The 14892-nt window shown below is 49.1% G+C and overlaps 3 protein-coding genes across 7 annotated transcripts in view; 1 reads left to right on the top strand and 2 right to left on the bottom strand.

The window, feature by feature from the left end:
- LOC121845324 (sodium/glucose cotransporter 5-like) overlaps positions 1-14892 on the top strand; it is a gene marked incomplete at its 5' end in the record, with an annotated part of 55828 nt that overhangs the window by 35255 nt on the left and 5681 nt on the right. The gene's annotated exons all lie outside the window — the stretch shown is intronic.
- LOC121845320 (protein FAM83G-like) lies at positions 2060-4745 on the bottom strand. Of its 3 annotated transcripts, none has more exons than XM_042316455.1 (3): positions 4674-4745; positions 3468-3963; positions 2060-2389 (listed from the first exon to the last, which is right to left on the bottom strand). In XM_042316455.1, exons 1-3 carry the CDS (start codon positions 4712-4714, stop codon positions 2060-2062), a joined length of 867 nt encoding a protein of 288 aa, XP_042172389.1. In that variant the 5' UTR covers positions 4715-4745. The 3 variants fall into 3 exon arrangements, with proteins under 3 accessions (XP_042172389.1, XP_042172388.1, XP_042172390.1); XM_042316454.1 differs by lacking the exon at positions 4674-4745 and adding an exon at positions 4446-4508; XM_042316456.1 differs by lacking the exon at positions 4674-4745 and adding an exon at positions 4228-4245.
- On the bottom strand, positions 10342-14162 carry LOC121845321 (protein FAM83G-like). Of its 3 annotated transcripts, none has more exons than XM_042316457.1 (2): positions 12700-14162; positions 10342-10833 (listed from the first exon to the last, which is right to left on the bottom strand). In XM_042316457.1, exons 1-2 carry the CDS (start codon positions 13180-13182, stop codon positions 10591-10593), a joined length of 726 nt encoding a protein of 241 aa, XP_042172391.1. In that variant the 5' UTR covers positions 13183-14162; the 3' UTR covers positions 10342-10590. The 3 variants fall into 3 exon arrangements, with proteins under 3 accessions (XP_042172391.1, XP_042172392.1, XP_042172393.1); XM_042316458.1 differs by lacking the exon at positions 10342-10833 and adding an exon at positions 11419-11508 and having other exon boundaries at positions 12700-14160; XM_042316459.1 differs by lacking the exon at positions 10342-10833 and adding an exon at positions 11778-11819 and having other exon boundaries at positions 12700-14161.

Here is a 14892-nt window from a genome sequence, read left to right as displayed (position 1 = left end):
AGGTGTGCCAACCCAGATGAAGCTGAGAGTAGGAGAAACCAAACAGGTGTGCAAGCTGACAGAGTAGGAGAAACCAGATACAGGTGTGCCAAGCTGACAGAGTAGGAGAAACAGGGTGTGCCAACCTGACAGAGTAGGAGAAACCAGAAAGGTGTGCCAAGCCAGAGTAGGAGAAACCAGATACAGGTGTGCCAACCTGACAGAGTAGGAGAAACCAGATACAGGTGTGCCAAGCTGACAGAGTAGGAGAAACCAGATACAGGTGTGCCAAGCTGACAGAGTAGGAGAAACCAGATACAGGTGTGCCAAGCTGACAGAGTAGGAGAAACCAGATACAGGTGTGCCAAGCTGACAGAGTAGGAGAAACCAGATACAGGTGTGCCAAGCTGACAGAGTAGGAGAAACCAGATACAGGTGTGCCAAGCTGACAGAGTAGGAGAAACCAGATACAGGTGTGCCAAGCTGACAGAGTAGGAGAAACCAGATACAGGTGTGCCAAGCTGGTAGGTTAAAGGGTCTGAATACTTACGTGATATTTCAATTTTCTTTAAATAAATTTGCAAAAATGTCGGAAAAAAAAACTACTTTTTCTTTGTCATTATGGGGTATTGTGTGTAGATTGTTGAGGTAAAAAAATCAATGTAATACATTATAGAATAAGTCTTTAACGTAACAAAATGACTAGGGGTCTGAATACATTCCAAATGCACTGTATCAACTCTCTGGCTGCATGGCCCGGACATGTGTCCTAACCCTAACCTTGTTGACCCCTAGGTCTAATCTGGTCCTCTCCTAGTGAGGGTTATTAACCCACGGTGTCTCCACCTGTCTGATGTGTCTGTTGACCCCTAGGTCTAATCTGGTCCTCTCCTAGTGAGGGTTATTAACCCACGGTGTCTCACCTGTTTTATGTGTCTGTTGACCCCTAGGTCTAATCTGGTCCTCTCCTAGTGAGGGTTATTAACCCACGGTGTCTCACCTGTCTTATGTGTCTGTTGTGGCTGAGTGAGGGTTATTAACCCACGTGTCTCCACCTGTCTGATGTGTCCCCCTAGGTCTAATCTGGTCCTGTGATTATTAACTGTCTCACCTGTCTTATGTGTCTGAACTCCCTAGGTCTAATTGGTCTCTCCTAGGGTTATTAACCCAACCTGTCTTATGTGTCTGTGACCCCTCTAATCTGGTCCTCTCCTAGTGAGGGTTATTAACCCAACCCATGTGTCTCTGCTGTCTCTGGTCCTCTCCTACCCATTGTCTCCACCTGTCTGATGTGTCTGTTGACCCCTAGGTCTAATCTGGTCTAGTGAGGGTTATTAACCCACGGTGGTCTGATGTCTGTGACTCTAATCTGGTCCTCTGCTAGTGAGGGTTATTAACCCACGGTGTCTCCACCTGTCTGATGTGTCTGTTGACCCCTAGGTCTAATCTGGTCCTCTCCTAGTGAGGGTTATTAACCCACGGTGTCTCACCTGTCCGATGTGTCTGTGTGGCTGAGGGCGTGTCTGTTGACCCCTTCGGTCCTGTGATTGGCTCATTAGAACTCCCCTGTCGTCTGATTGGCTGTGAGGCCGAAAGTCCAGCATGCTCTGGGAGAACCTCGCCATCACATTGACTCCATTTCCATGACGATGACCCTCGCCAACCCGGCCCAACTCTGCTGTTAACCCATTGGCCACCGGCGAGGATTCTGTGGGGTCTGATTCGTTGCACTCGTAGTATAAGTCGTCAGACGACGTGTTATTGGCTGTCTGGTCACATAGCGCCGTGGTGCTGCCATTATCGTCATGACTACTGCTGCCCCGCCTCCCCTCTAGCCCCTCCTCCAGCCACTCCTCCTCCTCGAGCCACTCCTCCTCCTCCTCTTTCTCGTCTCTCTGCCCATGGCGGGACTTGGTATCCATCAGTGTTTCCGATTGGCTGATGGAGGCAGGTGGTGTCCCTGATTGGCTTTCAGTCCTGGGGACCAGGCTGACCTGTGGTTGGCCAGACTGGTGAGAATGGGCAGGGCTAATGAGGAGCTGCAGGGTGCGAGGTTTAGGGACTGGAGGGGCGGAGGGGTTTATGTATCAGGTGTATTAGGGTTCTGTGTATCAGGCGTATCAGGGTTCTGTGTATCAGGGTTCTGTGTATCAGGCGTATCAGGGTTCTGTGTATCAGGTGTATCAGGGTTCTGTGTATCAGGGTTCTGTGTATCAGGCGTATCAGGGTTCTGTGTATCAGGCGTATCAGGGTTCTGTGTATCAGGGTTCTGTGTATCAGGCGTGTGTTTGTCGTGCTGTGTATTCCGTAGAGTAGCAGTCTCAGGTAGAGGTTTCTCAGGTAGGCTGAAGGGAGAGCTGAACCTGATGGCCTGGCTGGTCTCAAACTGTTGACTTCTCTGGAGGTGGACCTGTTAACAGTCAGAAACATTATCAGTCAGGTCCTACACATGTTACATGTGTTAGAGAAAGGGTGAGGAGAGAGGGTTAGGGTGAGGAGAGAGGGTGAGGGTGAGGAGAGAGGGTGAGGGTGAGGAGAGAGGGTTAGGGTGAGGAGAGAGGGTTAGGGTGAGGAGAGAGGGTTAGGGTGAGGAGAGAGGGTGAGGGTGAGGAGAGAGGGTTAGGGTGAGGAGAGAGGGTTAGGGTGAGGAGAGAGGGTTAGGGTGAGGAGAGAGGGTTAGGGTGAGGAGAGGGTTAGGGTGAGGGGAGAGGGTTAGGGTGAGAGGGTTAGGGTGAGGAGAGAGGGTGAGGGTGAGGAGAGAGGGTTAGGGTGAGGAGAGAGGGTTAGGGTGAGGAGAGAGGGTTAGGGTGAGGAGAGAGGGGTTAGGGTGAGGAGAGAGGGTTAGGGTGAGGAGAGGGGTAGGGAGGGTGAGGAGAGAGGGTTAGGGTGAGGAGAGAGGGTTAGGGTGAGGAGAGAGGGTTAGGGTGAGGAGAGAGGGTGAGGGTGAGGGTGAGGAGAGAGGGTGAGGGTGAGAGGAGAGGGGTTAGGGTGAGGAGAGAGGGTTAGGGTGAGGAGAGAGGGTTAGGGTGAGGAGAGAGGGTGAGAGAGAGAGGGTTAGGGTGAGGAGAGAGGGTTAGGGTGAGAGAGAGGGTTAGGGTGAGGAGAGAGGGTTAGGGTGAGGAGAAAGGGTTAGGGTGAGGAGAGAGGGTGAGGAGAGAGGGTTAGGGTTAGGGTGAGGAGAGAGGGTTAGGGTGAGGAGAGAGGGGTTAGGGTGAGGAGAGAGGGTGAGGGTGAGGAGAGAGGGTTAGGAGAAAGGGTTAGGAGAGGAGAAAGGGTTAGGGTGAGGAGAGAGGGTTAGGAGAGGAGGGAGGGTGAGGGTGAGGAGAGAGGGTGAGGGTGAGAGAGGGTGAGGGTGAGGAGAGAGGGTTAGGGTGAGGAGAGAGGGTTAGGGGAAGAGAAAGGGTTAGGGTGAGGAGAAAGGGTTAGGGTGAGGAGAGAGGGTGAGGAGAAAGGGTTAGGGGAAAGGGGAACAGTAGAGAGTAACAAACCTGTTGGGGGCGGGACGCGTCTCTCACGTTGATGAAGCCAATCACGTCGCGGGGGGGGTCTGGCTCCGGCCAGGTGGGCAGGTATGGGATCAGGTACGCCTTCTCCAGATTGGCTAGTCCTGGGTGGAGGGGCGGGGCCTCCACTGGCTCTCTGGCAGGCTTTAGAACCCGTCCCAGTGGATTTTGGGTAGTGGAGTTCTTGTTGCTAGAGTCGTTAGCAGAGCTAGCTGGGCTAGCATTGTTAGCTTTAGCCTGTGACGTAACTAGGGCATATTTAGGGTTGATTAGTTTCCTAGCAACGGCTGCGGAGACCGGGGCGGGGGTGGCGATGGGGGTGAGGTCAGGGATAGGCTCCTCCTCCAGCGGAACCTTGGCGAGGGACACACCCCTAGAGGTCATGTAGAGGTCACGGAACTGTTTGTCGAACGTCTCAACTGCCTGACCGCTCAGAACCGTGATCAGGTTCCGGTCCAGACGAGACGCCGACCACGTGAAGCTGAGGAGAGAGAACATACAGGGTCAGGGGTCAGGGTACCTGTATGATCCAGTCATGGCTCTGTCTACCAGCATGCATCTCTGACTGAGAGGGTCAGGGGTCAGGGTCAGGGTCTACCTGCATCTCTGACTGAGAGGGTCAGAGGTCAGGGTCCTGTAGTCACAGCTCTGTCTCTGTCTACCAGCATGTATCTCTGACTGAGAGGGTCAGCTCTGTCTCCGTCTATCAGGTATCTCTGACTGAGAGGGTCAGAGGTCAGGGTACCTGTATGATCCAGTCAGCTCTGTCTCCGTCTATCAGCATGTATCTCTGACTGAGAGGGTCAGAGGTCAGGGTACCTGTTTGATCCAGTCACGTCTCTGTCTATCAGCATGTATCTCTGACTGAGAGGGTCAGAGGTCAGGGTACCTGTATGATCCAGTCAGCTCTGTCTCCGTCTATCAGCATGTATCTCTGACTGAGAGGGTCAGAGGTCAGGGTACCTGTATGATCCAGTCACAGCTCTGTCTCCGTCTATCAGCATGTATCTCTGACTGAGAGGGTCAGAGGTCAGGGTACCTGTTTGATCCAGTCACAGCTCTGTCTCCGTCTATCAGCATGTATCTCTGACTGAGAGGGTCAGAGGTCAGGGTACCTGTATGATCCAGTCACAGCTCTGTCTCCGTCTATCAGCATGTATCTCTGACTGAGAGGGTCAGAGGTCAGGGTACCTGTATGATCCAGTCACAGCTCTGTCTCCGTCTATCAGCATGTATCTCTGACTGAGAGAACCTCGGACCTTCTGAGCCAGTCACAGTGTGTCTCCCTTCACTATCATCTGACTGACACGGTCAGGTTCTAGAGGACAGAGAACACACAGCTCTGTCACAGCATGTATCTCTGACTGACAGAACCTCGGACCATTTAACACGCATGTACACACACACACACACACACACACACACAGAGACACACACACACACACACACACACACACACACACACACACACACACACACACACACACACACACGAATCCGTGTTATTATAACCTGTTGCAGAACACAGTTAACAGCCACCCTGCAGTTCCACTGAAAACCAGATAATTACAAAGTATTACATATTACATGACACTGGGGAGAAAATAATTACTATATCAAAACATATATATATATAAAACATTATTTAATACGACGACACAAAACCTTTAAAAAATAAACCTGCAGTATTCTGAAACTTAAGTCTGGTGTGTGTGTGTGGTGTTAGTCTCTCTAATAAGGGTGTGGCGTTAGGAGGAGCAATGCCTCTTGGGTAATATTGCTTTACCAAAGGAAAATGTCCCCAGTGCAGTAAAACTAGAGATGGAGGGATAGGCGTGGGGGTGGGAGAAAATGGGGAGGGGGAGAAGAGAACAGTGGAGAGAGAGAAGGGGGAGGGAGAGAGAAGAGAACAGCAGAGAGAGAGAAGGGGGAGAGAGAGAGAGAGGAGGGGGGGGGAGGGAGAGAGAAGGGGAGGGAGAGAGAAGGGGAGGGAGAGAGAAGAGAACAGTGGAGAGAGAGAAGGGGTGGAGAGAGAGAAGGGGGAGGGAGAGAGAAGAGAACAGTGGAGAGAGAGAAGGGAGGAGAGAGAAGAGAGAGAGAGGGGGAGGGAGAGAAGGGGGGAGGGAGAGAGAAGAGAACAGCAGAGAGAGAGAGGGAGAGAAACAGGGAGAGAGAGAAGGGAGGGAGAGAGGAGAGAGAACAGCGGAGAGAGAGAAGGGGGAGGGAACAGGGGAGAGAGAGAGAGGGAGGGAACAGCGGAGAGAGAGAAGGGGGAGGGAGAGGGAACAGAGAGAGAGAAGGGGGAGGGAGAGGGAACAGCGGAGAGAGAAGGGGAGGGAGAGGGAACAGAGAGAGAGAAGGGGAGGGAGGGAACAGGGAGAGAGAAGGGGGAGGGAGAGGGAACAGGGAGAGAGAGAAGGGGGAGGGAGGGAACAGAGGAGAGAGAGAAGAAGGGAGAGGGAACAGCGGAGAGAGAAGGGGAGGGAGAGGAACAGGGAGAGAGAGAAGGGGGAGAGAGGGAACAGGGAGAGAGAGAGAGGGGAGGGAGAGGAACAGCGGAGAGAGGGGAAGGGGGAGAGAGAGAAGGGGGAGGGAGAGAGAGCGGAGAGAGAGAAGGGGAGAGAGAGAAAACAGCGGAGGAGAGAGGGGGGAGGGAGAGAGAAGAGAACAGAGGAGAGAGAGAGAAGGGGGAGGGAGGAGAGAGAGAAGAGAGGAGAGAGAGAACAGAGGAGAGAGAGAAGGGGGAGGGAGAGAGAAGAGAACAGAGGAGAGAGAGAGAGGGGGAGGAGAGAGAGAGGAGAGAGAGAAGGGGAGGGAGAGGGAACAGAGGAGAGAGAGAGAAGAGAAGGGGAGGGAGAGGAACAGCGGAGAGAGAGAAGGGGAGAGGGAGAGAGAACAGAGGAGAGAGAGGGGGAGGAGGAGAACAGGAGAGAGAGAAGGGGGAGGGAGAGAGAGCGTGGAGAGAGAGAAGGGGAGGGAGAGGGGAGAGAGAGAAGGGGGAGGGAGAGAGAACAGCGGAGAGAGAGAAGGGGGGAGAGAGAACAGGGAGAGAGAGAAGGGGGAGGGAGAGAGAACAGCGGAGAGAGAGAAGGGGGAGGGAGAGAGAACAGCGGAGAGAGAGAAGGGGGAGGGAGAGAGAACAGCGGAGAGAGAGAAGCTCTGATCATTTAGGAGGTGGGAGGTGGTCAGTACATTCGTTAAGAATTCAGACTCCTTCCATGTTTCCACATTCTGTTACATTACAGCCTTTCTAACATGGATTAAACAAATATGTTTCCTCATCAATCTAATTATTGGGTATTGTGATGTCATTATGGGGTATTGTGATGTCATTATGGGGTATTGTGATGTCATTATGGGGTATTGTGTGTAGAATAAGGCTGTAACGTAAAACAAAATGTGTTAAAAGTCAAGGGGTCTGAATACTTTCCCAATGTACTGTCTTTAGAGTGTAGTCTATGTGGTTGATTTAATTGTGTTTGTGTGTGCGTGCGTGTGTCTAATTGACTGCAGCAGCAGTATGGAATGTGCTGAATGTTCTTCTGGAAGCTTCTGAAACTAAAACACCTAACAACTCCAAGAGTTAAGCTGCAGAACGAGTTCCTCTATTCTCCACAGAATACATACAGACAGAGAGAGATAACAGACAGACAAACTGCAGAACTAGTTCCTCTATTCTCCACAGAATACATACAGACAGAGAGAGATAGCAGACAGACAAACTGCAGAACTAGTTCCTCTATTCTCCACAGAATACATACAGACAGAGAGAGATAACAGACAGACAAACTGCAGAACTAGTTCCTCTATTCTCCACAGAATACAGACAGACAGAGATAGCAGACAGACAGAGAGATAACAGACAGTCAAACTGCAGAACTAGTTCCTCTATTCTCCACAGAATACAGACAGACAGAGATAGCAGACAGACAGAGAGATAACAGACAGTCAAACTGCAGAACTAGTTCCTCTATTCTCCACATTATATAGACAGACAGAGAGATAACAGACAGACAGAGAGATAACAGACAGACAGACCAGACGGACAAACAAACAGCTCAAAGGAACAGAGAAAAGGGAAAGGAGAGACAGAAGGAAACAAGACAGTCGGTCAGGACTACAATCAGACAGACAGAAGGAAACAAGACAGTCGGTCAGGACTACAATCAGACAGACAGAAGGAAACAAGACAGTCGGTCAGGACTACAACCAGACAGACAGAAGGAAACAAGACAGTCGGTCAGGACTACAATCAGACAGACAGAAGCAAGACAAGACAGTCGGTCAGGACTACAACCAGACAGACAGACAGAAACAACACAGTCGGTCAGGACTACAATCAGACAGACAGAAGGAAACAAGACAGTCGGTCAGGACTACAACCAGACAGACAGACACAAGACAAGACAGTCGGTCAGGACTACAATCAGACAGACAGAAGGAAACAAGACAGTCGGTCAGGACTACAACCAGACAGACAAAAGGAAACAAGACAGTCGGTCAGGACTACAAACAGACAGACAGAAGGAAACAAGACAGTCGGTCAGGACTACAACCAGACAGACAGACAGAAACAAGACAGTCGGTCAGGACTACAATCAGACAGACAGAAGGAAACAAGACAGTCGGTCAGGACTACAATCAGACAGACAGAAGGAAACAAGACAGTCGGTCAGGACTACAACCAGACAGACAGACAGAGACAAGACAGTCGGTCAGGACTACAATCAGACAGACAGAAGGAAACAAGACAGTCGGTCAGGACTACAATCAGACAGACAGAAGGAAACAAGACAGTCGGTCAGGACTACAACCAGACAGACAAAAGGAAACAAGACAGTCGGTCAGGACTACAACCAGACAGACAGACAGAAGGAAACAAGACAGTCGGTCAGGACTACAACCAGACAGACAGACAGAGACAAGACAGTCGGTCAGGACTACAACCAGACAGACAGACAGAGACAAGACAGTCGGTCAGGACTACAATCAGACAGACAGACAGAGACAAGACAGTCTGTCAGGACTGCAACCAAACAGACAGACACAGACAGACAGAGACAAGACAGTCGGTCAGGACTACAACCAGACAGACAGACAGACACAGACAGACAGTCGGTCAGGACTACAACCAGACAGACAGACAGAGACAAGACAGTCGGTCAGGACTACAACCAGACAGACAGACAGAGACAAGACAGTCTGTCAGGACTACAACCAGACAGACAGACAGAGACAAGACAGTCGGTCAGGACTACAACCAGACAGACAGACAGACAGACAGACAGACAGACAGAGACAAGACAGTCATTCAGGACTACAACCAGACAGACAGACAGAGACAAGACAGTCGGTCAGGACTACAACCAGACAGACAGACATAGACAAGACAGTCTGTCAGGACTACAACCAGACAGATAGACAGAGACAAGACAGTCTGTCAGGACTACAACCAGACAGATAGACAGACAGAGACAAGACAGTCTGTCAGGACTACAACCAGACAGACAGACAGAGACAAGACAGTCTGTCAGGACTGCAACCAGACAGACAGACAGAGACAAGACAGTCTGTCAGGACTACAACCAGACAGACAGACAGAGACAAGACAGTCTGTCAGGACTGCAACCAGACAGATAGACAGACACAGACAGACAGAGACAAGACAGTCGGTCAGGACTACAACCAGACAGAGTAAAGACAGTATGTCAGGACTACAACCAGACAGACAGACAGAGACAAGACAGTTGGTCAGGACTACAACCAGACAGACCCAGCAGGGTTGGCAGTTTGTGTTTATTAAAGGTTGACTCAGAGAGATGATGTAAATACAGAAAGTAAATGGCATAGTGGGTCAACTTCCACAACAACTAAGAGCGTTGAAGTAGAGGCTCAACTCTCTAGGCTCTTTTCTTGCCCTGACTACCACACTGTGAACAGCGTGAAGCGAAACCGTGGACGTGATTAAGTACTGTGTGTGACCGTGTGAGAGCGCAGTGTTGCATCTCACTCATCTTAATATCTCCGGTGCTGCTCAACATCATTTCACAAAGTCTACCTTTAAGCCAGGCAAGCTCAAACACGTACAGATAAAGTATTGAAATTATTTTACAAGTATCTGAAACCCAGGTCTGGTGTGTGTGTGTGTGTGTGTGTGTGTGTGTGTGTGTGTGTGTGTGTGTGTGTGTGTGTGCAGAGTTAGTCTCTTTAATAAGGGTGTGGCATTGGGCGGGGCAATGCCTTGTGGGTAATATTTCTGTACCAAAGGAAAATGTCCCCAGTGCAGTAAAACTAGAGATGGAGGGGAAGGCGTGGGGGTGGGAGAAAATGGTGAGGGGGAGAAGAGAACAGTGGAGAGAGAGAAGGGGGAGGGAGAGAGAAGAGAACAGCAGAGAGAGAGAAGGGGGAGGGAGAGAGAAGGGGGAGGGAGAGAGAAGAGAACAGTGGAGAGAGAGAGAAGGGGGAGGGAGAGAGAAGGGGAGGGAGAGAGAAGAGAACAGCGGAGAGAGAGAAGGGGAGGGAGAGAGAAGAGAATAGCGGAGAGAGAGAAGGGGAGGGAGAGAGAACAGCGGAGAGAGAGAAGGGGGAGGGAGAGAGAAGAGAACAGCGGAGAGAGAGAAGGGGGAGGGAGAGAAAGAGAACAGCGAGAGAGAGAGAAGGGGGAGGGAGAGAGAAGGGGAGGGAGAGAAAGAGAACAGCAGAGAGAGAGAGAAGGGGGAGAGAGAGAGAAGGGGGAGGAGAGAAGAGAACAGCGGAGAGAGAGAGAGAAAGGGGGAGAGAGAGAAGGGGGAGGGAGAGAGAAGAGAACAGTGGAGAGAGAGAGAAGGGGGAGGGAGAGAGAAGAGAACAGCGGAGAGAGAGAGAGAAGGGGGAGGGAGAGAGAGAGAGAACAGCAGAGAGAGAGAGAAGGGGGGGGGAGAGAGAAGAGAACAGAGAAGACAGTAAGAGAACAGGGGAGAGAGAAGCAAATAATGTGTGTGACCGTGTGAGAGCACAGTGTTGCATCTCGCTCATCTTAATATCTCCGGTGCTGCTCAACATCATTTCACAAAGTCTACCTTTAAGCCAGGCAAGCTCAAACACGTACAGATAAAGTATTGCAATTATTTTACAAGTATCTGAAACCCTGTGTGTGTGTGTGTGTGTGTGTGTGTGTGTGTGTGTGTGTGTGTGTGTGTGTTACCTTGAGGTGTCCCTGGTGCATGTTGGCTCTACAACACATGTCCAGGAAGCAGGAGACAGCAGATGTGTCGATGACGATGTAGACAGGAACTCTTCTCTTATAGGCCGCATCTAACAGGTCCTTATAGATGTCAACATCACTAAACTGATCCATTACTACTGCTATAACCTGGAGAACAGACACAGAGTAGTTATAACCCTAACCCATCTAACAGGTCCTTATAGATGTCAACATCACTAAACTGATCCATTACTACTGCTATAACCTGGAGAACAGACACACAGTAGTTATAACCCTGACCCATCTAACAGGTCCTTGTAGATGTCAACATCACTAAACTGATCCATTACTACTGCTATAACCTGGAGAACAGACACACAGTAGTTATAACCCTAACCCATCTAACAGGTCCTCATGTCAACATCACTAAACTGATCCATTACTACTGCTATAACCTGGAGAACAGACACACAGTAGTTATAACCCTAACCCATCTAACAGGTCCTTATAGATGTCAACATCACTAAACTGATCCATTACTACTGCTATAACCTGGAGAACAGACACACAGTAGTTATAACCCTGACCCATCTAACAGGTCCTTATAGATGTCAACATCACTAAACTGATCCATTACTACTGCTATAACCTGGAGAACAGACACACAGTAGTTATAACCCTGACCCATCTAACAGGTCCTTATAGATGTCAACGTCACTAAACTGATCCATTACTACTGCTATAACCTGGAGAACAGACACACAGTAGTTATAACCCTAACCCATCTAACAGGTCCTTATAGATGTCAACATCACTAAACTGATCCATTACTACTGCTATAACCTGGAGAACAGACACACAGTAGTTATAACCCTGACCCATCTAACAGGTCCTTATGTCAACATCACTACTGCTATTACCTGGGAGAACAGACACACAGTAGTTATAACCATGACCCATCTAACAGGTCCTTATGTCAACATTACTACTGCTATTACCTGGGAGAACAGACACAGAGTAGTTATAACCCTGACCCATCTAACAGGTCCTTATGTCAACATCACTACTGCTATTACCTGGGAGAACAGACACACAGTAGTTATAACCATGACCCATCTAACAGGTCCTTATGTCAACATTACTACTGCTATAACCTGGGAGAACAGACACAGAGTATTTATAACCCTGACCCATCTAACAGGTCCTCATGTCAACATCACTGACCACATACCTTCTGAGTCTGTTATAGTCTGTAGTCTGTACTGTGTGTAGTCTACCTTCTGAGACTGTTATAGTCTGTAGTCTGTACTGTGTGCAGTCTACCTTCTGAGTCTGTTATAGTCTGTAGTCTGTACTGTGTGTAGTCTACCTTCTGAGTCTGTTATAGTCTGTAGTCTGTACTGTGTGTAGTCTACCTTCTGAGTCTGTTATAGTCTATAGTCTGTACTGTGTGTAGTCTACCTTCTGAGTCTGTTATAGTCTGTAGTCTGTACTGTGTGTAGTCTACCTTCTGTCGGTTATAGTCTGTACTGTGTGAAGTCTACCTTCTGAGTCTGTTATAGTCTGTAGTCTGTACTGTGTGTAGTCTACCTTCTGAGTCTGTTATAGTCTGTAGTCTGTACTGTGTGTAGTCTACCTTCTGAGTCTGTTATAGTCTGTACTGTGTGTAGTCTACCTTCTGAGTCTGTTATAGTCTGTACTGTGTGAAGTCTACCTTCTGAGTCTGTTATAGTCTGTAGTCTGTACTGTGTGTAGTCTACCTTCTGAGTCTGTTATAGTCTGTACTGTGTGTAGTCTACCTTCTGAGTCTGTTATAGTCTATAGTCTGTAGTCTACCTTCTGAGTCTGTTATAGTCTATAGTCTGTACTGTGTGTAGTCTACCTTCTGAGTCTGTTATAGTCTGTACTGTGTGTAGTCTACCTTCTAAGTCTGTTATAGTCTGTAGTCTACCTTCTGAGTCTGTTATAGTCTGTAGTCTGTAGTCTACCTTCTGAGTCTGTTATAGTCTATAGTCTGTACTGTGTGTAGTCTACCTTCTGAGCCTGTGATATAGTCTTCCGGACCACCTCCTTGATGTGTGTTTGTCCATCAGCTGGGGGCTGCGTGTGCACGTTGACACGTGTCACTCCTCGGTATGACACGGCGTCGGGCCAGCCCAGGTCCAGGTCGGGTATAGAACCTTCAGAGCGGTCGGGCCAGTACTGTAATGACAGTGGCCCATTGCCCCCGTCATACTCCTTCGGGGACGCGCTGCCCGCTCCCGCCTCGGCCTTGAGGTGCTCGCTTCCAGGCCGGTAGGCCTCCACGGTGCGCGCCAGCCGCAGGAGCTCCGGTTCAGACAGGAAGTGTCGGAGGTCATGTTCACTGATGTAGCTGCTAAAGGCCTCTCGCCCCCCGGTCAGCAGAGCCTCGAGCGCGAGCCGCTGGTCCTCGCTATAGAAGAACTCGGGTTTGGACTCGGTCACGCGCCAGTTGATGTGATGCTCATCGAGACACTGCACCTGAGACAGAGCCATGGCGCTACGCTTTATCAATACCTAACTGATAATCACTGACGGATCAATAATATAACCCAACAGATATTACTGAAGAACATTAAATATACAATCCCACGGTTGAACCGGGAGATTTACCAAACCTTTCCGAAAAGAGTTCAACTGTCTCAGCTCATGTTGTATTCGTATCCGTGTACACCAGCTTCCCACGATTTATCCCATAAAACACGAATAAGGTTTAAAATAAATAAAACGGCGACTTTTCTCCTCAAAGCCGACAGAAACCGAGACCGACTAGTTAATCAGCAGCACCATATAAACTACCGGTCGTTCAAATTGAGTCAGTGCGTCTCCTCGTGTTGAGCATTGAGCAGAAGTAAATAGTTACAGGCTGAATGTGAAATGTCTCTGTGAGATTATCACGGGTTCATCTCCCAGTGGAGCCTCAAACCACATCTCATGAACAAACACGCAGACACAGGTAAACCGGGACAAACTTCCCCACCCCGCCACGCCCGTCACACATGACCGCTTCAGCCCCGTTCCGGTGGAGCACCGGGGATGTGTGTTCGTGTGAGTCAGAGGATCTTTTCAAACAGCAGCAGCTTTAATCCAGATGGACGTGGGTGACTTGTTCAACTATTCTGATGACGAGACTCGTTTCAAAAAAAGTCTCGTCTGTCTGCGGTTAAAAACTTTTCTCTCGGTTCTATTTCACTGGAAGCGAGGCACTTCCTAGATCCCGTTTAGTTCCTCCAGAAAACTGTTGACAGTTGAAGCTGCTTTAAGACAAAACTCTGCGGAGTTTCTTCCAAAGTGTCTTGTCCTTTTATAGACAAAGTCCCAAATACAAAATGAACGGTTAATAATAACGATAGTTAATAACCGCTAATTATCCTGTATCGCGGAGAGATCTAGCGTGTCTGTCTGTAACTCGAGCTGTGAACTCTGTAACGGAAGCTGTCCTCACCGGGGACTCGAGGGCGGAGTGTCCGGTTAGTGGGTCAGTAAATAATAGAGAGAGAACCTAGAAACACTATAACCCCGCCTCATGTGTCGTGGCTAGAAGGTATCCAGCTTTAGTCAGATTGGACTTTTTTGTAGCCGGTTACGCCTCGATCACACCGACAGTGTTTTACATTTTGGTTCACCAGAAGTACATTCATTTCCAATGGAACGAGGGTTATAATTGTGTATATAATCATATACATTAAAACCAGGGTAATAATAGTGGTGTTTTTGCACCTGTGTTTTAGGGCATTCACCCATGTTTGGACCTGGTACTTTGTTAAGGACAGAGCGTTTTTTCCCGTTTACTTTGCTCTCTGCTTTTGACGCACTCACCCACCGTTACACGTTGTTCAGGCATATCTTGGGGTGGTAAATCAGAGTGTACCAATTGATCTCTGAGATTTCTGCACCGCGAGAATACGACCAAGGGAAGGTCCGAAAACACATTACCGAGACTATCATCGGATTTTAAAATGTGCCAATGTTTGTGTCATTTGTTCAGAGCACTTTGAATAGCGGGTAGTTAGAACGCAAGAATGCGTCTTTTTGCGAGACTTGAACAAGGTCATGTCTCGTTTTGTTTTGAATTTTCCCAATGGCAATATTAATCTGATCAGTCTGTAGGGCAAACTATTATATATATATATATATTAATCTGATCAGTCTGTAGGGCAAACTATTATATATATATATATTAATCTGATCAGTCTGTAGGGCAAA

Source organism: Oncorhynchus tshawytscha, unplaced genomic scaffold (assembly GCF_018296145.1).
Source record: "Oncorhynchus tshawytscha isolate Ot180627B unplaced genomic scaffold, Otsh_v2.0 Un_contig_1312_pilon_pilon, whole genome shotgun sequence".
NCBI lineage: Eukaryota > Metazoa > Chordata > Actinopteri > Salmoniformes > Salmonidae > Oncorhynchus > Oncorhynchus tshawytscha.
The sequence above is the reverse complement of the archived record's forward strand: the minus strand, read 5'-3'. Positions and strand labels throughout refer to the sequence as shown.